Source organism: Crocodylus siamensis, chromosome 15 (assembly GCF_052110815.1).
Source record: "Crocodylus siamensis isolate JL-2025a chromosome 15, ASM5211081v1, whole genome shotgun sequence".
Taxonomy (NCBI): Eukaryota; Metazoa; Chordata; order Crocodylia; family Crocodylidae; genus Crocodylus; species Crocodylus siamensis.
Window position 1 is genome coordinate 1,090,694 of NC_143409.1, and position 26,324 is coordinate 1,117,017.

General features: G+C 54.0%; 1 protein-coding gene across 4 annotated transcripts in view; it reads right to left on the minus strand.

Moving 5' to 3' along the window:
- Nucleotides 1-26,324, minus strand: part of FRMD5 (FERM domain containing 5) — a 251,992-nt gene that overhangs the window by 45,670 nt on the left and 179,998 nt on the right. For all 4 annotated transcript variants that reach the window (XM_090028529.1, XM_090028527.1, XM_090028528.1 and 1 more), the window contains exons 2-4: nucleotides 11,825-11,929; nucleotides 7,567-7,609; nucleotides 6,124-6,202 (exon numbers count right to left, since the gene is read on the minus strand). In XM_090028529.1, coding sequence (XP_089884655.1) covers nucleotides 6,124-6,202; nucleotides 7,567-7,609; nucleotides 11,825-11,929 — 227 coding nt within the window. The remainder of the gene's footprint in view (nucleotides 1-6,123; nucleotides 6,203-7,566; nucleotides 7,610-11,824; nucleotides 11,930-26,324) is intronic.

A 26,324-nucleotide genomic window follows, 5' to 3' on the forward strand; every position in this document is an offset into this window, starting at 1 on the left:
TGTTAGCTCTCCATTGCAAGTCAACCTCCCGTGCATTTTGTACAGCATCAGGAGATGAGCAGACCTCCAGACCTTCCCCTATCCTGGCCTCAGTTCCCACTTTTTTCTGTTTTCATACACATTGCTCTAAAGAGAAACCTAGAGAAGTTTATTAATGTAGAGCAGAGGCACAGAACCCTGACCGGAAATATCCCTAAGGCAGCACAATCCCAAAGTCCATCCCCATCAGTTTGCCCACGTGATGCATCATGTGCTCCCTGGCTCTTGACTCGTGACAGTGGCATGGGTTATGGGTCCTCAGTCATCTCTGCGGAAAAAAATAACACCTCCAATTTGTTACTTTAACACACTGAAAAGACTTTTAAAGTGGCGGGAAATTCCGCTTGTGCAAACAGAAACACAGTTGCAGTGCCTTAAGGGGCAAGTCTCGTGGTGTGTACAGGCACCCACTGAGGCTGTAGGGGGATTTAGAGGTTTTCACCTCCAGGCTGCTGGTTGGGAACAAACCCACATGGGTGACTGACTGAAGGCCTGGGGAGACTAGAGCTGGGGCGTCTGGCAGTCCCCAGGACACCATATGGCAATACTTGCACTGTGCTCCGACAATACAAATGAGAGCTTATGCTACTGTTCCTTTCATGTGCAGCTAAGTAGAGGTCTTTATTCTCCAGGGCTGATAATCTAATACCTTCCACTGGCGCTATACTCCAACACTTCATTTTAAAAAATTTAAAAAGCAGCAATAACAAGAACAAGATCAATGACTGTATAACCCTGGGGGTACTGGGGGACTGGGAGAGCAGCACCTCTGCTCTTCCAAAGTGCTGCTCATCATCACCCATCATCATTTATACCAGGACAGCCAATAAAACCCACTTGTACACTAACCAGACACCCTGGTTTCACATGAAAAAGTATTACAGGGCTCCATCTGCTAATGGCATAGCAAAACACACGGCTAAATGCACCAATGGGACGTTTCACACACGCGCTTGTGCAGGCTGTAATCTAGTTGCAGGCACTTCATCACAGGCTTTGTTCGAAACTTGCATGCGGGTTTGAACCTAAATGTTTTTCCCTCCTTAGATGCAGGAAATGAATCCACATCTCCCTAGGATACTCTGAGCACTGCCAGAGAGATTAGAATATAATCACCACCCCAGTTCTCTTAATTCAGGTTTAGTTTCCCCAAAATGCCTGTCTCCTTCCAACCAGGCTGAGAGCATGGTCCAGAGAAACCATCCCACATCTATCCCTGCAAGTACCGTTCCTCCAGCCTGTCTTACCACCTGTGTCCAGCACTTGACTGCTTTCACTAAATGTGGATTGTGAAACTGGGATGTAGAATAAGGGTCACAGACTCCTCACTAAAAAACTCAAATACAAGCAGGGCAGAAAACTCTTCCAGACTCCGAGAGTAGGTCTGAAATGGGCACAGCGCATGTGGCGGCACTTTAACTGGCCATCTTCCCAGTTGTCCTTGCCCCGAAGACCCATCATTCAAGTGTAGACACCCCCAAAGCCTGTTTTCCACCAAATAGGCACTGACCTTGTGATTAGTCTGGTTTCTTTCCCCGAGTCTGCAAACAGCTACATTATAAGAGTGACCAAATGCGGCTTTGCAGAGACACGGCCCATCTGCCTGAGATCACGGCTGTTGGCCCACATCACTGCTAACAGACGCCCCGGCTGCAGCCCGCCGTAATTCTGGGTCACCCCAGACAGCAAAGCAGACACCTTTTCCAGGTTTCACTCCACCGTGGCCCCTGGCTTTGAGAGGAGCCCAGGCCTGAATCCAGAGGCTATCTTTCAAGTGCTGGCTGGCTAAGGATGCTCTGTATCCCCAGCTCTCCCCAGCATCACATCAGGATGGGGACTGTCCAGGCCTGCCCAGGCACCAGGACCATGAATGAACAGGCAAATTTACTAAGAAAAGACCCAAAGAGAGTAAAGCAGATAGAACAAGGCTGCAAATGCTGCACGCGCCCCCCCGGGCATATCAGCAATGCCTCGGGCTTCTCTCTTCTTTCCTGTTGCATCTGCATCCCTCCCCTGGAGGGGCCTGTCCCCCTGGGAGAGCCGTCCCAGCACAATAACCCCCCGTGTCCTGGCTCTCTGTGCTGCCTGCTCCCAAACTTGTGATCCCAGGAGGAAAACATGGAAAATTTTTATTGCATCACTGAGTCTATCATTCAGCAAGGGAAGGCCCAGTGCCCGGCACCACACTGATTTTACGTTTGCTTTTAGCCAAGCAGGTCTAACAAGCAAAAAAGAAGTTGAGTCAGAGATACTCGAATGCAGACGCCCATCTCCCTTTGATCTCCCTGGAGGAAACTGAGCCCTGGGAACAGCACTGACGACTCCTGACCTGCGCCGCAGCGCGAAACACGCGGCGCTGCTGATCTGAGCCTGAAAAAACACACGCCACGAACTTCTCGGCATTCTCTCTCCTGTCAAATTCGCCCTCTCCCCCTTGCCAAGTCCAGCGATTTTTGGAGCCTCCTTTGCCCAGTTGGTGAGGACACTGAGATTTGACTGTAATTTGTTCCATCTGAAAGAGGAACGACACCTTGGGCAGCGCGGGCCGTGGCATAAACACCTTCCCCCAGTCTCTGAGGATGTAAGACCTGTCGGGTCGTGGGTCAGGTCCATCTTGCCCAGCCTCCTCTATCGCACGGGGGCAGAGAGCAGATGCTGAAAGGGAGACTGGATCGGGCACGCGCCGCAGGGTTATTCCATACCCCCTCGCTCAGCGGCTCTCACGCTTTTTAGACTTGAGGCACCCCGGGATAGACCCAAGGCAGCCTGCAGATAAGACCAGCTCTTAGTTTTCATTTGCTTTTTTGCTACACAAAACTACTCATGCCATGTTTCTGAACTCAGAACTGGGCTGCATGTTTTTGACTCTCTGTTTGAAACCTCTGGGTTTATCACGTTTGCACATCTAACACTGCGTGGCACCCTTGCAAGGATCCCCAGGCACCCTGCCGGGCCATGGCACCCTGGCTGAGGATGCTCCCAACCCCGGGGGCATCTAGACAAAGCCAAGCTGCTCTTTAATACACTCGACACGGTGCTGCACCTCCCCTCCCCTCTCCTCCTCCTCCACTCCCGTTCTGCGGCATCGGGAGAGAGCAGCAGCCATTTGTTACCTTAACGAATGACAGTGAGAATTAATCAAAGTCTTGGGGCTACATTTATTGCCTGGGAAGAGTCCAAATGGCTGCAGAGAGCTCTGCCTTCCCCAGCGCGTCGTCTGTCCGCGCAGCCGCGTTCGAGCAGGCCGGACGAGGCGGCCAGGCTCTCGCACCCGTGCGGCCTGGCGCTGGGAGCTGCGTTCGTTTTGCAGGCGGGTGCTGGGAGCAACATCCAGCTAGGGATCCTTCCTTGACTTCATAGCAGGTGCATGGCCCTTTTAGCCGGCAGGCGTGGGGGGGAAGGCAAACCCCCCCAGTCTGCACCAGGGGTAATATTTCTTCCTGACCCCAAATCTGGCATCAGGCTGATCTGAGCGGAGGGGCAAGACCCGGATGGCTTTGGGACCAGCGGGAGCCCAGTCCCCATCACCAGCCTGGCCTGCAACCAGCACCCAGTGCCTCTAAGGGAGGTTTAAACCCCTCTGACACTTGTCAGGGCTCCACAACAAGTGGAGGTGGGAATCTCAGCTCTCCGGGCTCGGCACATCCCAGCTCACAAATCGAGTCGGGTTGGCAGTTCCTCCCTCCCAGCCCGGAGACCAGCGGGCCGCGGTGTGCGCGCCCCCGGTGCTGGGGCAGCGCATCTCCTCTGCCCTTCACCAGCAGCATCTGCGAACGTGCTGACGCCCGGCGTCGCGTGCAGCCTACGAGGGCGCGCGATGACCTCCGCATCCTCGCTGAGGAGCGTCCCCTCTCCAGCCCCAAGCCAGCGTTCGCTGCTCCCTCCAGGTCCCTCCACCCTCCTCATGCCCGGCCTTTCATAGTCAAGCTGAGTTTCTTCCCACCAGGTTTTCACAGGGTCTAGGACATTTTATCCCAGCGTTTCGGGCAACCTTCTGCCCTAAGTCGTGCCATTTGAGTGGGCTTTCTAAAGCAAACCTGCATTGTCTGCTCAGCCTTCAAAATGTGACATCTCCATTTCTGAGCCACTCCGGGGGCAAGAGGCTTTGGGCAGGCGCCGCCTGTTCGAAGGGGCAGCGAAGATCGGGTGAAGTGCGGCTTTTTTAAGAGGACGGCGAATGGCCCTAAACAGAGCATCTGGCAGAAGGCAGGCAGGAGAAGAGGTCCATCCTTTACCTCTCAGGCTCAAGACGGGATATTTCCGAGAGAGGGAGCCTTTGCGGCTGAGGGTCTTTGGACTTGTGGGGCCCACGGCACGATGCTGCTCCTACGAGTCTTGGGTAAGTCTGAGCTGAGCCACGCGAGTCTCCAAGGCGCTTCTGATGTATCTGCATCGCCTCTCCCTGGGACAGCTCCCCTTAGCTGCCCTGCTTGATTGCAGCACTGGTGCACAACGGTTAGCTGCAGGATCCCCTCGTTAAACCCTGGCAGGGTGTCGTGGCACTTGCATCGTGGTCCCCACGTGGTTGGTGCATGTGGCTGACTCCTTTTACCGGAGCCTGCCTGGGAGAAGAGCCAACGCGTGCTCCCCGCATCTCAGCGCCTGCCCTGACCAAGGACCGGGCTGTGGCTGGGGCATCTATAGCCAAGTCCAAACCCTCCCTCCTCCTCCAAAAGGCTGCTGGCCTTATAACCATCACCAGGCACCAGAAGCGGCCAGAGATCACGAAAGCCATCAACAACTGGCCTGGCCTCTGACCTGTGCACATGGGGGGTTTGCAAGGAGCCTGTTTCTCAGAAGTCCCTGCAAGGAGTCTGCAGCTCAGCATCAAAAGTCTCCCCCGTGCCCTTTCGGACAGCGGAGCCGCTGCACATCTCCTGCCCTGTGCCCTGCTCGGGGCAGGGGGGCAGCGGGGTGCGTGAGCTGTGGGCCAGGCCCCCATTCACTTATGCTCTACAGCAGTGGTCTCCAAAGGGGGTGCGCAAGATGATCCATTGGGGTGCAGGAAGAAAATATGAGAACTTATATTTATATAAATTTACATATATTGGGGGTGCGTGCTCAAAATTTTTTTACTGATGGGGGTGCGTGATCAAAAAAGTTTGGAGACCACTGCTCTAGAGCAGGGGCACTCAACCCCTGGCCCGTGGGGCAGATGCAGCCCCCTGTGCCACGTGGTCCAGCCTACAGGGCTGCCCATGGGTCTGCAGGGAGCCCCGCAGGCCACAGCCCCATGCACGTGGCCCGATCCCAGTGCATGGTGCTGGGCAGAGGTGGCATGGGGCCCGTGGAGTCTATATTCATAGGTGGGACCAGGCAGAGGCAGCACAGGCACCCCAGAGTTTGGTCCTTGCATGTGGGACCAGGCCGGGGTGGTGCAGATCGCAGCATGCTGGGTCCGATCCTGACCCTGCACCCCTCCCCGACCCCCGGCTCTGGAGGGGATCAGAGAAGCACGACCCCTTCCAAACGCACCGCACTGCACCCGGCAGCTCTGCCGGCCAATTAGAAGAGCGCCAAGATGCTTTAAGGAGGAAAGAGCATTTTTCACTCTCCCCTAATGTTCCAGCTCCTGCTCGAACCCCCTGAATAATGTGGATTTCGGGAGGCGAGCAAGCCCGAAGCACTGCAGCCAGGATGGGGGAGACGTTGGAGAGTTGGAAGGAGCCGAGGGCTGGACCAGGCGCTGGGGCCAGCCTTCTGAGCAGGCTCCTGCGCACATTCATTAGTGGGATTAAATCAGAAGCTTATGAGCACCGTCAGCCGGTTTGGCACTGAAGGCCAGCACAATACACGGCAAGTGCAGCGGAGGGTTTTTCATGCTCCTGTAACCGCGCGGCGAGTCCTGCCCAGAGAAAGCTGGCATCGGGTGGGCATTGCTACAGCTCACATGCAGAAGAGCTGCCATGTCCTGGGTCAGACCCCAGGTCCGTCTAGGAAGGTCTGATTCACAAGCCGTGCCCCTCACTCCTGCGCGAAACCTGGGTCCTGCAATACCCCTAACCTTCCTCCAAGCCCCGGGTGAGCGCAGAGCCTGGCTGCGCAGACCCGGCTGGTCCCCTCAAGCGCAGCCATCTGCCTTACCTGGTGATCTCCTCCTTCAGGGCGGCGGGGTCGGTGGGGTAAAACTTGACGCGGAAGCACATGGTGAAGGGAGGCTGGGCTGCAACGCAAAACGACAACGTTACGGTCGCCCGCACGGCAGGCTCGGAGGCCGTTACGCCTGCGCCCTCCTGGGAGGGCAGATCCAGGGCGCACGTCTCTCCGCACTCGTCTGTCCTGCCTGCCCCAGGACACAGCCCGCGTGTTTCTCACTGGCAAGGCGGGCGGGGGAGACCACAACCCAAAGCACCTCCTGCCCTCAGGCGCTGGGCCATGAAACCCACTCGTCTGCTCTGCCCGGCGCATCATAATATCATAGAAAATGAGGGTTGAAGAGACCTCAGGAGGTCACATCTAGTCCAACCCCTGCTCCACGCAGGACCAGCCCCAGCTCCATCATCCCAGCCAGGGCTTTGTGTCTAGCTGGGTCTTAAAAACCTCCAAGGATGGAGAGTCCCCCACATCTCCAGGGAGCCTGTTCCAGTGCTTCACCGCCCTCCTAATGGGAAAGTTGTTTTTTTTCTAGTATCCAACTTAAACCTCCCTTGCTGCAACTTGAGCCCATTGCTCCTTCTGCCCCCACTGAGAACAGTCCAGCTCCAGCCTGGAGCCCCGCCGACCCCGAGGCCACGTGGAGGACCCTGCCTGCCATCCGAATTGTGCGTCTGTCCCCTCTGCAAGTGCAGCGGGTGTCCGTGCACACTCACACACATGCACACAGAGGGCCAGACTGCGAGCGGGTCTCTGTCAGGATGGAGGGACGAGCTAAGCATCTTCCATCCTATCTTATCTGGCTGCACAACCGCTGCTCGTTGGGGCCGTCCCCGTGCTCTCAGAGACGGCTCCCTGCTGCGGTCCCACCAGAAAGCGGGAGGCTGGAAGGACAGAGGTGGGGGGGCTGGCCACACAACGCCCCGGCCGTTTTGCACTGGCCCCTGGAGCAGAGCAATGGCCTGGGGAGATGAACCTGAGGGGCAAATCAAGGAATATCCGGTCCATCCAAAAGGCTGAACGCAAAGGAGCAGGTTTCCACTGCGCTTCCTGGATTGCCCCAACATTATCCGGGGTTTGATCTGCTTTGCAGGCAGTGAATCCTTGCTTTGACTTGCAAAACAGGTGACTACACTTGCACATTCCCCTTTGCTTGCTCAGATCACATGTGTGTGCTTGATGCAAGCAAAGGCGGGTTTTGCCCATGCAAGGCAGAAATATTTACAATTTGTGACCCAATTCAGACCCAAGAAAATTTCCCTTTTCAGTTTAACGGGGTGCCTTCAGGGAGGCTCAAACAGCATGTTGTCCACAGGGAATTAGCCCTATGATTCAAGCGTCCCACCCATGTGGCAATGTTAATACAATCACGGGGCATATGTGCACGCCCTGCAGGGTATCTGCACACTTCGACATAGTAGATGCAATACTTACCCCTCATCTGCTTCACAACAGACTTAGTGAACTCCAGCCAATGCTGCAATGAAAAAGAAACAGGAGTTTTAAAAAACAGCATCATATTCCCTGCAGTCCCGGTGGCATCTCTCCAGAGCACAGCGCAAGAGACAGGGGAAACGGGGTGGAAACAGAAGCTGGTTTCTTGGACAAGCCAGTAGGCTGAGGAGCAGGATAGTGACCCCATGCATAAAGGAGAGGGCCGGAGACCCCCGGACAGCCCGCGCTGTGCACAGGGGGGTAAAACACTCGCCCCATCTTCATTTTGCAGGGCTGAAAAGATCTACAGACGGTGTCAGGAACATCAGGCCGCTGGGCGCCAGGTCCAAACCTCGATTCCCCGCAGACAGCTAGCCCGCAGTGGGGCCCCTTTGCTGGGTGAAGCGGGTGGGGATTGTGCGAACGCGTGCTCGGCTGCACGCGGGGCTGAGGGAAGGCACCACGGCTCCGGCAAGGAGAAACCGCTCCGGCTCCCCCCGACTCCAGGGCAGCCAGAACCCTGCTTCCCCGGCACGGATCCACGAGCGAGCTGGGATGAGGGGGGCACACCCCACGGGGCCAGGCAATGGGCCATATGGTGTCACAGCCTCCCCAAAAGAGCCGTTGTCACGGGCAGGACTAGGCCGGAGGATGGGTCATCTCCCTCCCACAAGACCGAGCTGTAACTCTTACCGGAGCCACGTGCTGGGATGAGGGATAGGCACCTCTGCAAGGCCAGGACCCAGCTCTCCGGGGTGCAGTTCAGCCCTCGCCTCCAGCCACGGACAAAGCCCACGGCCACTGACCCCATCCCCAGGGCCGAAGACTCAGATGAGCAACCCATGTGCATCTGGAAGTGGCTCTGATGGGACCCCCCTGCCTCGGGTGACGTCCTGGTCTCCTTCCCCTCTGAGAACAGGTCCGGCGTGGCCGTGGCCAGGCCTGCATCTGCCATGCACCTGGCTGCTCTGGGGAGCATCCCCCGGACCCGTGGGGAGCTGCATGCTACAGAGCCTCGGCTCCCTGCCGAGAACAGGCCTGTGTTATCGCCAAACGAGGCTGGAAGAGGACACGAGCGCTTGCAAAAAGCTCTTGCCGCTTTCACAGAAAATCCTGTGTTTTCTCGCCCAGGGTGCAGGGGTCCGCGTCGCAAAGGAGCCCGTCAGCTCAAAGGATGCTGTCGGGATAGCTGGCAGCAAGCAGGGTAGAGCCACACCTTATAGACCAACTACATCAGAGAGGCCCAAGCTTTTGTAAGCAGCAGCTGTGACCCCTGCCCATGCAGGGACGACTTCCGGCCAAGACCTGCTTCGTTATTACCAGCCAAGAGAAATGCATATCATCGCCCCCCCACTGACCAAGCCACAGGTCTTCCCCTCCTCTGCACGGCCTGCTTGAAGCCAGCCAACCCCAGCCAGAAAAAAGGCGTGGGAAATGACAGCCCCGTTCACTGCAGCAGGTGAAAGCCGGGGCTTGTCTTCCCAAAGTGATGCTCACGGCGCCTGCAAGCAGCGGCCCAACGGCAGAAAAGTCTTTTGCAATGCTCGCAGCTCAAGTCTGTGGCCAAGCTGGAGGGTGTTGCCGGCCCCTCCAGGCTACCTGAGGGAAACACCTGCCCCATCCTCCTCTTGCAGGCACCAAATCCTAAACGCAGCTCGCGGAGCCCCCAGTCCCCAGGGAGAGAGCCCCAGAGTCATGGGCGCCTTCCCTGCCCCAAAAGGGAGGACGAGGGGGGACCGTTCCGCATCTTCATCGATCTGGGGCATGGGATGCAGTGCAGCCTCAGCAAGTTTGTGGATGACACCAAGCTGGGGAGGGTAGCAGATACGCTGGACGGCAGGACCGGGATTCAGAGAGACCCAGAAAAAATTGGAAGATTGGGCCAAAAGAAATGTCATGAGGGTCAACAAGAACAAGGGCAAAGACCTGCACTTAGGACGAATGCTTATCTTCTCGCACCCTTCAGAGGACCCCACGGCAGCCCTGGGGCCCCGGATGAGAATCACTGCCAGGCAGATACACCCCCCCCCCGGGTACTGGGTGCACTGGGGATTTGGCCCTGTGTCTGCGGTGCGATGAAAGCAGGCGGCAAGCCCCCAGCCACAGTGCCGGCTTCCCTTCCCCTCGGGCCCCCCCACGGGCTCGGCAGACCCATTACACAGCTGCGCGCGGACACTTTGCGTGCGAGGGGAAACGTCTCCTGCACCCACGAGACCAGGTTGAGGAGACGGCTGCATCCGTCAGGCGGTGAACGCAGCACTTGTAGCTGGAAACACAGCCGGGTTTAGGGAGCAATTCGGCCACACGTGGGCCCTGCAGAGACTGGTCCAAGCCCGACTGCCATACCCCCGAGCTGACCTGGGTGCCATACCATGGACCCGAGGTGTCTGAGGCCGGGGCGATGGCTGGTGTCCAACCAGAAGCAGTGTAGCCGGGCCCTGCACCCAGGCTGATTCGCTCAGGCTAACTGGCCTGCCTGAAGCACCGTGCAGCCCAGCTGGAAGAGTGTCGTGCGCCTCTCCAGAGCCAACGTGGGCACGGTCGTGGGCCTCTTAGGATGTACTGAGGGATTTCCACCTGCACACGTAAGCAAATCACAGCACGCAGCTGCCTTCCAACGACCTGCAAACGGAGAGAACCTGCTGCCATGCACGCGACGCCAGGCTGCATTTCTGCACCCGTCTTGGCCCACGAGCCTGGAAACAAAGAGCTGACACACCCAGGGAGGCACTTAGCAATGCATCAGCATCACTGCGGGGAAACGTTAGGGTCACCACCCCCCAACCCCTTCCCGTGAGGTTATTCATCTCCTGTGACCATGCAGCACCAGAAGCAAGGCTGGAGGGACTGCAGCCCACGCACAGAAATGGGTGCAGTTACAACGTGCCAGGGATGGGAACAAACATTAGGACCGTGTGCCGATCACTCAGGCACATGCAAAGCTACGAGGACAAGGGTGCTACCTCCATGGTCCCCGACGGGCGTTTGTCTGAGCTGCCTGTAAAAGCCTCCAGGGAAGGAGATTCCTGAGCCTGCTCCGCCGCTCCAACACCCCAGAAAAACATTTTTTCCTGATGCATGACCTTACCCTCTGCTATGAATTCAGCTGATTTTCTACTGCTTCTTCCCCCCTGCGGCTGGAGAGAATGACTGATTGCCATCCCCTGTATCACCCTCTTCGCCGTATTGTAAAAATCATAAACCGGTTGGCATTAAGGGGCATCTCAGCCACCGTTCCTGGGGCTGCCATTGTGCCTGCAGCACGATGCACTCCGCAGTCCACGTGTGCTTTAATCAACCAGGGGAAACTCCCCCTGTCCCTGCATCAGTTGGTACTCGGCCTCCAAGGGGCCAGCTTGCCCCGGCCCTGTTGCTGCCATCTGCTTAGCTCTGCACCCCCCCAACTCACGGGCAGCGCCTGGGTGAGGGGAGTAAGGCCGGGGCACATGCCTGGGCATTGGTGTTGGCAGATGGCATTGCAGGGCTGGCCCCTGAGCCCCTGCAACCTGCAGACAGACCTCACAAGGGGCATGCAGTGCCCCGCCAGCATCCAGCGCAGAAGCCTCCTCTGCTAGGCGTACACCCTTCATGCTCAGTGCATAGGACATATCGCATTGCTGTCTCCTGGGAGGCACATCCACATCCCATTGCATTTCCTTAGGAAGGGGAATGTTATACTGCAGGGTTAAAAAGCGACTGCGGGGGTCTATCACTGCTGCTGCTTTACTTCCATATCAAATCTGCTCCTTTCCCAAACGAGGTTTGCCAGTGCCAGCTCGCCTGGGGGGCTGAGAGCTATGCCGAGCCCTCGGGGGGTCGTGCATCACAGCTGATGGCTGGAGCAGAGCTGTGCTGCTGATGCCTGAGCCAGGATGGAGCTCAGATCCCCCTCCCCGAGCTCCCAAACGCCTGCAGAGAGAGCAGCTAACCCTCACTTTTGTAAGGTAGGCAGGTAGTCACGGACCCCCCTGCACCGTGCTGCAAGGAGAATCGCTGGTCCTCGAGCAGACAAGGTGGACCACGCTAGCCTGCTAACGAATCCATCGGGGTACATCTAGCCGTGCTGCCTGGTCTCTTTGCATTGCAGCGGAGGACCAAAGGGAGGATGGCCGACGACAGACTGGGATGACTTCTGTTTTAAAGGCTTTGTTTCCCTGTTTGTTTTGCGCTTTGGCTTCTCAGTCATTAAGAACAATTTTTCCCACTAAGGAGGCAGCAGTAAGCACCCAGGCAGGACAGGCACTTCGCTGCCACTTACCCTTTGCTTGTCGGGGTCCACAAACCGGATTCCAAAGTAGTCTTTCTCCAGCAAGTTTAGGTGGTGGCAGAGGAGGTCAAACAGGTACTGCCCCTTGGCATCTCTCTGCAAGAGAAAGAAACAGCGGTTACCGCTGCATAGGCACTGGGCAGCAACAGCTCCCAAAAAAACAGGACCATGGATGTCCCCCCAGTGCTCACGGTGGGCTGGTTTCCGTGTCCCCACTGGCACGGAGATGGGGACAGAGCTGGGCATTTATCCATCTGGGGTTACCCTCTCCTTCACCCATATTGTACCAGGAATAAAGCTCAGTGGGACCAATCCTGCTCTCCTCGGCACTGCTCCAACCCCCAGAAAGACCCACTGACTTGCAGTGGCTGTGCAGGTGGCCCTGAGAGTCAAACCTGGCCCCGTGGGATGTAATGCGCTGGCCCCTGCCCAAGGTAGCGAGCTCTCGTGTCACTGCGCTTGGGCTGCAACCTGGAGGATGATTATTACCCGGCCTGATCCACGCACAGTCACAGAAACCCGCTCAATAAACTGGGATGTTAGACCAGTCTGCAACCAGGCAACACACCCTCGCTCCGCAGCAGTCCGCTCGCCTCCTGACCAAGCCGGGGACTGATTTGCTACAGGACAGCAGCTTGGTCCTGATGTCTCCTGTGATCGTGACGGGATGGGCCACCAGTACCACCTGGGGAAAGCTCAGCCACGCTGTCCCCACTAAACACGGACAGGGCCCTGAACCCCTTTGGTGACCTGCCTCAATGTCACTAAGTGTAACACGCACAAAATGCACAAGCCATTTCGTATGGCAAAGGCATTCTAGTTTCACGGGGGAAGGCAAGTTGAGGTCTGGCTTCCTTCCAGGGTTTGAGGCGTGAAGCTCGAGTCTTTCGGGAGCCACGGTTGATGCTGGTGCCCAGCTGGAGGTGCCTCAGGCCCCTGCTACGCACTAGATATATGACATAATAGACTGGTTTGTCTGTGCTGCAAAGCGTGCGTTTCATTTAAATAGGATTGTGTTTTCAGATGTGTTGTCTTTCAGTCACATTTCCTGTATCTTGGCTGTCTGGATGCCTAAGGGCGCTTGTACATGTTACGTACGACCTGTTGACATACACGGAAAAATCGCCATTTCTCTAGCTGAGTTGCAGAACCAAAGACGCGCGCATGATTTTTTGGGGGTCAGGACACCCCGCTGTCACGGGAAACAAGAAACTCATTTTGGTCAGGTAGCAGCAGGGAAGATCAGACCCGTAATAACCACCTTGGCTGAACTTCTTTGCTATACGAAGTTCAGCGGCGTTCTTCTTAAAGAAATTGGTTAAGAGGAAAAACCAGAGGCCTGGCAGCCCCTGCTTGGATACTTGGGGTGGTGTCGCGCCAGACACATAGGAAGCGGGGGCTGGGGTGGACCCTAGGGAGAGCCCAGCCAAAACGAAGGGGAACTCCCAGGTGCAAGGGAGTGAGAGAGTCTCCGAGCCTGGGCTGCAAGGGCCCCTCGTTGCTCCCTGGGAAGCTGTAGGGCGACCATCTCCACTTCCACGTGGTGGCTTTGGGGGGTGACTGCACCCCAAAACTGCTATTCCCAAATCCCTTGCAGGCCCTAGGGCTCTCTTGCGGAGTAGCAGGTACCGGGGTGCAGGCCCCCAAACTAACCCTGTGGGTGAGCCCCAAGTCCCAGACTGCCCGGACACGGGTGAGGCCTCCCCAAGAGGGTGCAACCTACAAACTACGCCTTGTCACTGGTAGTGTTTTAAGTTGGATTTGGTGTTTCCCCTTGTTTTCCTTGCCTTTGTTTCCCGTAATGAATCTGTCCTCTGTGTTTACACAGCTTGCGAGGGGGGTGTTTTGTTTATGCAGGAAATCCCAGCCAAATTCAGCGTTCCCACATTTCTGGGTGAGGGCCCAAACCACAGCAAAACTTATTCGGTACCCTGAAATTTGAACCCAGGCCTTGTGGGTGCTGACCGGCAGAGGAGTTAACATAAGGAAACCCTTGACATGCTTTTAAAATCCACCTTCAAGGATTCATGTGTCTCGACTGGTGCCATAGTGCTGGTCGTTTTGCCTTCCCTTGCTGATATTCAGCATTGCTAGAGCCCTCTGCGGACTCCCTGCGATAGCCTCCTCCCCAAAGCAGGAAAGTGTTTCAGCAATGGGCCTCCGCACCTGCAGGGAGCTGGCATCACCCCTGAAGCACAGCTCAGCCCTTTCAGTTTGCAGGGCTGGGATCCCATCATTAAATCCATGCCTCCCACTTCGGTTGTCCACCAAAACATGTCTTGGTCCACAGAAGGATTTCCACAAGCAGGAGCCAGGATGGTGCTTGGCTGAAACTTTCATATCGATAGATAGATAGATAGATAGATATCTCTCTCTATATATATAGAGAGAGAGATCTACATATATATATCTACCGCTGAAACCATAAAGGCAGCCAAGAGGTTCTAAAACATTCATCCATTTTAAGGCCGAGGGACCGTTATGCTGCCCCTGCTCGACCGCCTGCAGAACAGAGTCCAGATCCTCGCCCCGTAATCTCCACAGCAAGCCCATAACTTCTGCTAGGCTGTAGCACATCTCTCAGGAAGACACCCGGCCTTGCTAATGACTGTAAGTGATGGAAAATCCATTGTGTCCCTAAGCAAGTTGTTCCAGTGCTTCATTACCTTTGCTGTTCAAAATCTGTACCTTATTTCTAGCCTGAATTTCTCCAGCCTCTCTAGCTAACCAGAGGATCTTGTTAGGCATTTTCCTGCTAAAGAAAAATCTCCTTTCCGTTCGGGCCAGAATTGTGACTGCTTCTTGGAAGAACGAAGTAGACTGAGGTTCTTTAATCCATCTCTATGTTATGACTGAAGGGCCAGCTTATTTTTAACCTGTTTTCTTGCCACCTCCTCATCTGTTGAGCTATTTCAAAAGTCCTTTTCCCTTTGCACTGTTGCGTGCCATAAAAAGTGAATACAAGTCTAACCAGCATATGCTTTCACAACCCCATGCTGGGGAAACTGGAAACTCCTATCAGGGCATGTCTACATGTGCATTTAAGCATGCCTAAATTTAATGGGCATTAGCTTAAAGTGCATTAAGTGGGTTTAGGCAGGCGTCTACATGTGCAGGCATTAAAGTGCATTAACGCTGTGTGTGTGGACTGATTTGGGACTAAAGTTAGTCCCAAGTTAGTCCACACACGCAGCATTAATGTACTTTAATGTGTCTACGTGTGTTTTAATGCATTTTAACTATTCACGCCTAAATTTGATACCTGCATTTGCAGGTATCAAATTTAGGTATGAATAACCTAAATCCACCATTTTAATGTGCATTAAGAGCATGCACATGTAAACACATGTGCTTAATGTGCATTAACTTAGGCTAATGCGCATTAAAGCATCATGTGTAGATATGCCCCTAGAAAAGGAAATATCTAACATAACTCTAGTGTTGAATTACAGCCACACTCCATTGGAAGACCTGGATACACACCAAGCCTAATTAGCATTAGGAGAGGATAAGGCCTCTGCAGAAAAGTATTACTGCTTAAACCTCATCTGTTTAATGGCATTTATTAGCTCTACTTCCTGGCACGTCTCAAAGTGAGTACTCGAAAGACCGGGCTACAGGGAGAAGTGATACCACATTTGTTTCTCAGTTTTACAACCCAGTCCCCTGCGCTGAGCCACATTAGCTCCTCTGCCTTGAGCAATGAGTATTGTTTTTGGCCGGCTTCTTTAATCAGCTATAAACAAGTGCAGGCCTTCTGCTGTGCAACTGCTGCAGCCTGCTCATCAAGCACATGACAGCGAGTTCACTGAGAAACTGGACTGGTGAAAAAATACAAAAGAAGGGTGTTGGAGTCACCAGGATGATGATGTTTTATAAGGCCCCACATACCAGTCCAGTTTACAGATCCCGCTCATCTGGAAGTCAAGGGGGTAGTTTGATTGTGGCTATAAATGTTGATATATGTTAAGATTATTAAAAAGGAAAGCTTGGAGGCAGCCCAGGCTTGGGCACATGCTTGCTGCTACAAACTGGGAGGTGTCTTACAGAAATATGTGGCCCTGAATACTCTGATCTGGCATCAGGTTTGAGCGATAAAGGTCATGCTCATAAGTGCCAGGATGCAAGATGCCTTCATACAGCACTGCAGTGTGGGAGCTGCACAAACCTCTCCATGCATGGCTGCTGGTGCACCTCTGTTCAGAGGCAGCACCCCAAAGTCACTCTTGGTGCTAATCTTTCTCAATGGAAGACTTTGGCCCTTCTGGGCTCTGATCATTTGCAGGAGGAGCTAAGAAAGGTCCTTTGCACTCATTTCCTCTCCATCCATAATTAAAACAGAAGCCAAGGACCTGGTCCTGTGAGGTTCTGAGTCCTTCCAATGCTCATTAAAGTTGCCTGCAGGATTGCAGCTCTGGCTTCCAGGGGCTGGGAATTATGCACTGGAGTTCTTCTCCCTGTTGACCACCTCATCTTCAGAGGGCTGGGACTCAGTAGTTTCTGAGGGCCTGGCCACACGTTCAAATGAAAGCTGGAGAGAAATCAGCTATAAAGCTGTTACACATTTTCAAGCACTAACTCTGTAGCTACTCTTTTTATAGCTGGACAGCCATTTTTATGGCATGATAATTAGTTTTCATGTGTGACTGGTGTAAATATATTGTGTGATTAACCAGTTAATTGTGTGATAATTACTTTGCACATGTGGCCAGTCTAAATTTATTGCATGATTAACCAGTCAATTATGTCATAGATCTAATGTGTAGCAGGGGCCTGAGGCACCTCTAGCTGGGCACCAACATCAACAGTGGCTCCCGAAAGACTCGAGCTTTATGCCTCAAACCCTGGAAGGAAACCAGATCTGAACTTTTCTTAGTGAATGGGACATGTTGCTCTCACTCGCCACTAAAGCATCCGGAAATCCGGTTTGTGCAAACAGATACACAGTGCAGCACATGAAAGGGCAAAAAACGTGGCGTGTACAAAGGCCCACTGGCACCAACGCAAATCTGGAGGAAATGGACTGAGGTCACCGTCCTCTGCGCTAACACGGCACAATGAGAATATTAGCTCAATATCTGACCCTTTGGCTTTGCATCTTTCACCCCCGTGATTCTCACACCTGCTTACTTTGCAGAATAAGCACAGCTCCTGGGCACTCCCCTGTTCTCACATTGGTGTGAGCTGTTCTTTAAGGCTTTTTGTCTCATGCAGATCAAATGCTGCTTGTGACACTCGACAGGGCTCCTTTTAGACAACACGGGGTTCTGCTTTCCTACAAATACTGTTAGTGAGCATGTTATCTGATCAAATAATCACTCAACAGAAATAGGCCGTGCAATCAGGGAACCCCTGCAGGCTTGGCGTTAGCCCATTTCTGGGACTTGATGCATTCTGGTAAATGTCGCCGCATCTTAGATGAATCGTTCGTCAGTTAAAGAGTCACGAAGTTCAGACAGGAATTATGCAAATGCAGAGATGACTGGCTTGCTTCGCATTGATGAGCACTGGCTGCAGCGTGTGACCTTTGCAAGCAGCAAAGAAGTCTCTGGGGGTCTTAGCAAGAGCTCCTGAAGCCAGACTGAAGTGCTGCAGCTGTCACGGGGGGGGCTGACCCCAGGCTCTGGCAACAGACGTCCCATGTTTCCAAGGATAAATGCAAGGATAGGGCTGCTCCACTTGCAAATCTGCTGCAATCTGCCAGCTCCCACCCTGCCGGAGCAGGTTAAGCACGTTATGCAGTGGCAAATGTCAGCACAGACCAAGGGCTGTGCAGTGGAGACGTGGAAAGAGATGCTTTTTGAGACCCAGCTGGGAGACTTCAGATCCAGCTGCAAGAAGTTAAGAAACAGCTGATGCTTTGGGCCGAGTGATGCAGTGACCTGCAAGGGGGCATCAACCTGGATCCACTGACTTGGGAACCTGCACGCATTCCCTCCTGCTGCACTGCACAGCTAGCACCGGTGGAGGGCTCGCTGCCTGTTAGGGACCTGCGCTGCTCTGACTGGGGAGCCAGCAGCCCTGCTGCTGCTTTTCATCCTCACTGAGATGGTTGTCTACTAATCTTCCTGCACAGATACCTACAATTTATACAAAATGTCAGGGCCCAGATTCTCTCTGGAGCCAGGGGCCGTGCCCACAGTCTTCCCATGCAGAGAAAATACCTATGGGATATGTTTAGTGAGACAATGGATTATTTTGCTTGCCCACAAGTTTAGACTTTACAAACTCACACCTTCACCTCAGCACAGCTTCCTACTTAGCGCTCCGTGAGGAACTGCCTCGGCTGTACAGCTGAATCATTCTTGACAGCTCTTTACCCCAGTGTTTTACTGCTTTTATTTCTTTTGCCCAGCTCCCCGTGGAACTCCTCACAGAGCAAGCTGGACTCACTGAGTCATTAGTAAATCAAGTCTTAAGACGCTCCTGTTGCAAACGTTATTGATTCCATCTGTTTGCAAAGCGTCTGCGATGCAGTCAGGAAAGGAATTCAATGGTGTTGGCAACACGTTCACAATTGTACAATCACAGAATTGTAGAAAATGAGGAAGGGAAGGGACCTCGGGATGTCAAATCTAGTCCAACCCCTGCTCAAAGCAGGACCAGCCCCAACTACGTCATCCCAGCCAAGGCTTTGTCTACCCAGGTCTTCAAAACCTCCAAGGATGGAGATTTCAGCACCTCTCTGGGGAGCCTGTTCCAGTGCTTGACCACCCTCCTAGTGAGAAAGCTTGTCCTACTGTCCAACCTCAACTTCCCTTGCTGCAGCTTGAGCCCATTGCTCCTTGTCCTGTCTGCCCCCACTGAGAACAGCCCAGCTCCATCCCCTTTGCAGCCCCCCTGCAGGGAGGTGACGGCTGCTGTTCAATCCCCCTCGGTCTTCTCTTCTGCAGACTTAATAAGCCCAGTTCCCTTAATACATAGGTTTAAAAGAGTGTATCAACACCCTGAGAACTGAGGCCCAGGCCTTCAGGGATATTTGGGCATCCAGCCCCAGTGGAGGTGCCCATTCCCACTGAACTCCAGCAGCTGGGTCCAACAGCTGAAGACAAGGTTGTCCGCTCTCAGAACTGCTGGGTAAAAAGAGCTCCCTGCATGATGGTGTGCGCGTGCACATATGGTGGTGTGTGTGTGCGCATGTGTTTAAAAAGATGGAATGAATAGGGATGATTTGAAATAAAGCCAGGGTCACAAGCTCCCCTGAGATCAATCACACATGGGGCACCAGCAGTCTGCATTTAGCAGCAACGTCTGATGCTAACGATGCACTGGTTAACGGGATGGCTCCACATCTTCGTAACCGCAGGCCCCACTGTGCGTGACCCACAAATCCTTTGCATCCCAATGAACAGGTTCTCAACTTCGCTCTCATTCTGGCCAAAGGACCCAGAAGCCCCAGATCGGAGAGCTGTCCTCCGAAGGAGCCGCATCCACACCAGATCACTTCTGCTAGGGCAAGTGAGAAGCCGTGTGCTCCTGGACCCATCCATTTAAGGAGGTGCAGGGAGGATGCTCCTCAGTGCCATCCAGCTACCAGTCCTCGAGGCATTGGGTGGAGCATTAGCAGGGCAGTGCTCTCTGCACCAGCCCTGCACTCTCCTTTCTCTGCCTCCACGGTTTAAAAGCTGGCCCCACATTCAGACCAAGAGAGAAGGAAAGGCCATGGTGTGGCAGCTGAAAAGTATATCTGTGTGATAAACGTGCTTGCTGAAGGCTCTATGAAGATTAGACCAAGTGTTTTTCTGTATTTGTTTAGATATTAAGCTATAAGTTGTTGCTAAAAGCCTATGGTTCACGATGTAGTAAGGCCTTGTATAAAGTAAGGCTTAGTAAATTTAGCAAAACCTAGAAGTAGTAAGGCCCTGTGGTGCAGTTAAAATTACCTTATCAAAGGAATGCAAGACTTGTACTGCTTTTGGTCAGTCTAAGGACAGTTGAAAAAAAAGGCATCTAAGTGGTCATACATTATTAGTGTCTTTCAGAAGCTATAAATTAGCTGAAATATCTGGAAACCATTCAAAAGGAAGATGCAGCTCTGTGAAAAGGATTAGTTAGCTGTTGCCTGGATCAGTGGGCCGGGGGACCACGAGGAGCCCAAGAACTGCATTCCAGGGTCCTTCCCGGCACCCCTCAGACAGCGTTGCTCGGGGACGCCTGACCTCACTGAACTTTGCGGAAAGAGAAGCTTGCTGTGTATCGGGCATCAGAGGGACTGCTGATAAGTTGCTGACACGAATTGCTTTTGTCTGTCATCATTTGTCTTGTTACTACGTGTAGTTGTATTTTTTTTGTCAATATATCTTTCTTACCTTTCTACCCCCAACCACACTCTCAATCTAAACCCTCCGCAGGTGGCTGGGACACGTGGAGATAGACCCTTGCCTTTCCTCCTTCTTGGCCACCAGCCCTGTCTGTCTTGGGTGTAGCTCTGCTGATCCAGGAGAGTTGCACTAGGGATGAATTTGGCCCTGCGTGCCAGCATCTGTGTGGGCCGTGCTTGGGCGATGTGGTTGTGACTAGCACTTTGGGTAAGTTTGTCACAGATGAAATGCGTCTGAGATAAAATGAGGTGACTGGTACCACAGACACCCCCGTTCCATACCGGATCGAAGCTGCTGCTCCCCACAAAACAGAGCAGCAGCAACAACACGATGCTACAGAAACAAAAGCCCTGCGATGAGACCTGCCAGTGAGCGCAAAGGAAGCCAGCGCCGGGATGCAGCAACGTGCGCCTTGTCCCGACACCCCAGCCTGCTCCGTATTCATCCCTCTCGCTCACAGCTGCACCGACAAGCAGAAAACCCAGGCAGCGATGGTATTCAACACCGTGCTCTGTGCACAAACACTGAGGAGACTCAGCGGAGCAGTTAAATACACAGCTGTCGTCTCCCCCTCATGTATTTCCCGCTACGTTCCCATCCCCTGAAACCCATGAAAGGGATTTCCACTGACAGCTCTGGTGCTCAGGGGTGCGACAGAGGGGGTCCCCAGCTGCACCCCAAGCCATTACTAATCTTATCCATTCAAGTGACTAGTGCTCCAGCTCCTCTGCAGCAATGAACTCAGGCCGCAGCATTCAAAGCTAGATTTGGATCAATATAAACTTTCCCAAAGTGCCGGAGAAAGATCCAAGGCTGCACTTCAAGGAGATTTCTACTCAAAGTAGGAAGCCCCAGGATCGCCTCCCCCAGGCAGGTTTCCGAAATGAGACACGGCCCAAATGGCTCTTGGTTTCAGCTGTAACCGCTGGCTGAGCGGCGTTGTGTTGATGGTGATAATGATATTCAGTAGCTGCAACTACATGTTCTCTAGATCCAGTACCTTGCTTCTGAGATTACTTTCACTGAACTTTCCAGAGAAAATCCAACTTTCGCACCCAGTGCCAGAGCTGTGCCCAACAACATCGCTCTGCCTGATCCAAGAATCCTAGACTCACAGACAAGGAGGGTTGAAGGGACATCAGGAGGTCACATCTAGTCCAACTCCCTGCTCCAAGCAGGACCAGCCCCAATTGTCTAGCTGGGCCTTAAACCTCCAAGGATGGAGACTCCACCACCTCTCTGGGGAACCCGTTCCAGGTTTCACCACCCTCCTAGTGAGAGAGTTTGACCTAAAATCCAACCTCAACTTCCCTTGCTGCAGCTTGAGCCCATTGCTCCTTGTCCTGTCATCTGCCCCCACCGAGAACAGCCCAGCTCCAACCTCTTTGCAGCCCCCCTGCAGGGAGGTGAAGGCTGCTATTCAGTCCCCCTCAGTCTTCTCTTCTGCAGACTAAATCGGCCCATTTCCCACATCCTCTCTGCACCAGTCCTGTCCCCCAGCCCCGACAACCATTTTCACTGCCCTCCACTGGACTTTCTCCAATGTGTCCACATCCTTTCTGTAGTGGGGGACCACAGCTGGACACAGGACTCCAGATGTGGTCCCCACAGTGCTGAAGAGAGGGGAAGGGTTACTGCCCTCAATCTGCTGGCAGCGCTTCTCCCAATGCAGCCCAGGATGCCGGTCGCCTCCTGCACAACATGGGCACACTGCTGGCTCCTAAGAACAAAAGACCTTGGCATCAAAAACATCTTAAATGCAATTCTGGGGGGCTCACAGCACAGAGCGCAGCAGCCTCGGACATCAGTGCTGCGTGCTAGATGTCCCTCATGCTGTCTGTGCTCACATGGGACTTCTCCAGCGGTGTTTGCAACCAGTGCCCCACTGCCGTTTTAAGCTGTGGGAGAACAAACTGGCTCAGTTCATTGCAGCTCAACAAAAGGATGAAATTATCTGTAGAAAGGCAGTGAAGGGGATCTCTGGGTTCTTGGGCTGAAGAGCTCAGACAGCCCTGGCACAAGGGAAGGCCGGGCCCAGAGGGATGGAGAAGTCAAGGGGATATTTCTAAGCCCTGGCTCTCCTTGCATCAGCAGGACGGGCAATGTGCCCCATTGTGAGTAGGGCAGACTTACCCTTCCCATACATCCTCTCTCACTACTGCTGGGCTATTTCTTATCACCAGGGTAGAGCTACCGTTTTAATGCTCAGCAGAGCACATTGTGCTCATGTCCCTGCATGCCATCGAGCCCCCAAATGCAGACACCTGGACGAAGACGAATGCCACGCTGAGTAACTTATATAAAATGCAAGGTGCAGCTCATCGCCCTTCCCCATCGGCATCTGTGATTCTCTTGCCCTGCTCCCGAATGTATTTAAACCAATGTTTCTAAACCCTGTTGGACTCAAATCCCCTCTCAGAAAACACCAGCTCCAAGCTTTCACCCATTCTTGGATGTCAGAAAAAAACTAGAGCAATTCTGCTGTTGCAAAGACCCCAAAAGGCCACAGCGGGTCCGAGTGTTTTGGATCCCGTGGACTCCTACTTGAGGTCATAGACTCGAGGGTTCAAGGGACCTCAGGAGGTCACATCTGGTCCAGCCCCCTCCAGCCCCAAATACATCATCCAATCTCTGGGTTTATCTTGTGAAGAAGGCAGGGTAGAGGTGAGCTCAGGGTCACAAAAGCTTATGCACCTCTGCCTTAGTTAGTCTACAAGGTGCATCTCTGACTTCAGGTGAACTTGGCTAGCTACCTCTCTTTATCTTGTGATTCATGTGCCAGGGTAACAGTGCTCCTACCGTGTGGTGCCCCAGGTCACCCTTAAAAGGACCTCCCTGGTTGAATACCATTGATTCGGACCACCGGTTAAATATGCACCATCTTAACACAACCGCACGTGCTTCAGAGCTGCTCAAATCTTCCCCGGGCTCAGCACCTGAGCCTACCGGGCCGTGGGCAGGAGGTGGAGATGGCCACCCCTCGGTGCAGGAGACGCAGCCCTCCGGCGCAATGAATAACGGGACATCTCAGACGCATCTGATCGTTCATTCCCCGCCGCTGACTCCTTGCCCGGTGGACATTACGGGGAAGCCGCACCGTCTCCTCGTGACAGATCGGTTAGGACTGATGGGCCGGTATCTTCTGTACACGCTGGCGCTGAGCTGGGTGGGAAATCCTGCTGCTTTCGGGGACGTGGCGCCATCCCTCCCTCTGCCTTGTGAAGCGACAGTTCTCGGTAGGGGCCTGTCCTCGTGCCCAGCTACTTTCATCTCACGCTTCACCTGCCGCCACCTCTCGAGTGCTGCTAAATTGGTTCCCGCCTTCCCCTGTCGCTGCCGCGGGATCACACGGGGAAAGGCACAATTGCACTGACAGACGAGCGGTGATTGGCATCAGCCAGGTCTCTTCATGCAGCTCTCGAGGGGATGAGCAGTTCCTGCAGAGCAGACGCCGAGCCAAGCCTGGCCCGAACGCTGACCCCGCGGCTCAGTGCCGGAGGGGCCAATTCTGATCTCCTTCCAGCTGGTGTAAATCAGAAGGAACTCCTCTGGACTAGGCTGCAAGTCTAACCAACAGGCACCTGTCCTCAATCTCGATGGTGGCACAAAGGAAACACGCATGCACAAAACACACAATTTGCTATGTGAGACTGCAAACAGAGACCCCCGTTCGATGAAGATTATACGCAGCGGATTGAACGCCGTGTGCTACCCCGCGTCTCGCCGGGCTGCGGCACACCGAGGGCTACTCAATCAACTGGCATTGTTCGCACAGCAGGGCGGTTTATCCGTCACCCATCCATTTTAATGCATTGACTCCGATTACACCATCGGCATAGGTGCTGTTTTGGGAGGGATCCTAGCCCGCCTTTGTGGTGGTTTGCGAGATTAGATGAGGATGTGACAAACACAGTTTTAAAGGCATTTATTAGAGTATAGTCAGCAACAAAGAGCAGCTCCTTTATCAGCTGCCGAACCAACCTCTGCAGCCTGCAGAGTCTCATTTCTGCAGCGAGGGTGAAACAGCTAGAGTCATTTTTTGTGATCAGGATACTAAACAGGCGGCGAGACTCTTCGTGGCAGCTGCAGCACCTCTGGAGACCGAGACGGTCGTGGGCTTTTGGCCACGAAATCAACCCAGTGACGACAGGATTTGTTTCCCTGTCAATGCACAAGATAACCTAAGGCCAAAGAGAGGAAAAACCACAGCCCAGAAAGCCTCCCTCCATACAGGAACCATGGGAGAGAAACCAAAAGGGAGCAAAATTCAGATCTAGATCTTGGTTCACAGTCAGAGACTTTGCATCCTCTAAAAACAAGGTGTCTGGACTGGAGAGTTATCCTCGGCACAGGAGCATCGCCTGCCGTACCAGCTTTAGGCATGACCCCAAGCTCCCTTTCCTACTGCAGTAACAGTGAGAGGACGAAAAAGCCCTAAATGAGATCTAATTTTGCCCCCGATACACGTTACACTTAACATGTGCTTAACTTGTCACTCATGTCTTCGGTAGTGCCCTGGCAAAACATTCACTTCATTGATGGCAAGCTACAACCAGGAATAAGCAGCAAAGCTATTACACTAAATATGTGAAATCACTTTGCTGCTGGTTCCTGTCATGCCTTTGACCGACCGTGTGGCCGGGGCTCCCCGGCTCTGGAGCCGAGCAAGGGTCCCAGCTGGGGGAGCTCGGGGAGCCCCGATCATCTGGGGGGAGCGAAGGTTGCCAGCGTGGCACGCGGCTCCGTCTGCCCCAGCAATGTGGCCTGATGGGCCCCGAGGCCCGATCCCACACGTGACCCAGCGGGACGTGCAATGCTTGGGATCGTGCATCAGATCCCGTCTTCTTTGGGAAGTTTGCGAGCCGCCTTTGGGGCAGGGAAATAGAAGGGAAGAAAAAAACCCACTGCCCGGGCTGCTGCTTATCAGACGAATAACATTTTAGTGCCTCTGCCTTCACGAGCCCAGGAAAAGGCCTTCTGTCAAGTGAGACTGGCCTTACTTAGCTCACGGCTACGTCCCTCATAAAACCCATAATTACTTCCTGACGCCACTGTCAGCTAATTGTAGCCTCCAACTTTTTTCCTGTGGCTTTCCCAGATGGATGAGCATCGAGCTGTCAGACAACGGGGGTGGGGGGCGGGGGGCAGCAAGAGCTGGCTACAATTATTCTGCACATTTAGACTTCCCTGGCCACGTTCGCGCTGGAACGAGGCCATCTGGGCACCGGCAGACGTGGACCCGTGAGCGGTGACACCGGCAAGGTGACTGCGTTTGTGCAGAGACGCCGGCTCAGAGGAGGACCGCAGCACTCATCCTGGGCGGCGTAACGACAGTTGGACCCGCACCGGTCACTGCCCAGCAGCCTTTTAGCAGACAATGGAGAAACCCCTGGTGCTGCAAGACACCAGCAGAATATATCAGACCCCCCGGTTATTTCTTAAGCCGCTCTCGGCTTAGCGTATTGATTTCTATCCGATGAGTTGGTCCAGAGGCTTTGCTCGAATGAGAGGCGAACCGGCCGTCACGGTGTGTGTTGTGGGACCCATGGGCCCTGAATCAGTCGGAGATTAAGCGGTGAATCAGCACTGTTCGCCGACCAGCCCCCGCGAGCACCTGACCCCGCCGTGCAGTGTCTGACAACGTGGCAGCTCACGCTCGGAAACGCAGGGCTGTTCGGCTCCGTAACGCCCGGAGCACAAAAGGCAGATGCCTCCTGCCTGGGGAGGGGTTTGTACGGCGGAGGGAGACGGGGCTTCTCATGTCACTAGCATCTCACAGGCCCGGTCTTCTACCTGGCACCTCCCTGCAGCAGCGCGGGAAGGTGAGACGCAACGAGATGACTTCCACAGCTGGACGCCGAAGTCCCGACTCCTCCCTGCAGCTTATGCATAACGTTGGCCCGGGGGGCATTAGGGGAAGAGCTGGATGTGGGCACGTCACTTCAACCCTCTGTGCCTCGCCTTCCCCATCTGTAAAATGGAGATAACAAAATGACCTGTATAAATCCCTGGATGAAGAGTAGGACAGAGGTCTCTGTGGCTTCCACACACGTGTGATGTGTTGCTCCAAGAGTCTGATTTCTCCTTCTCATCATGAGGTGATGGCTTGTGGGAGTAGGCACAGAGGTTTGGGGCACACCGGCAAGGTTACTCTGAAGGGGCTCCATGCA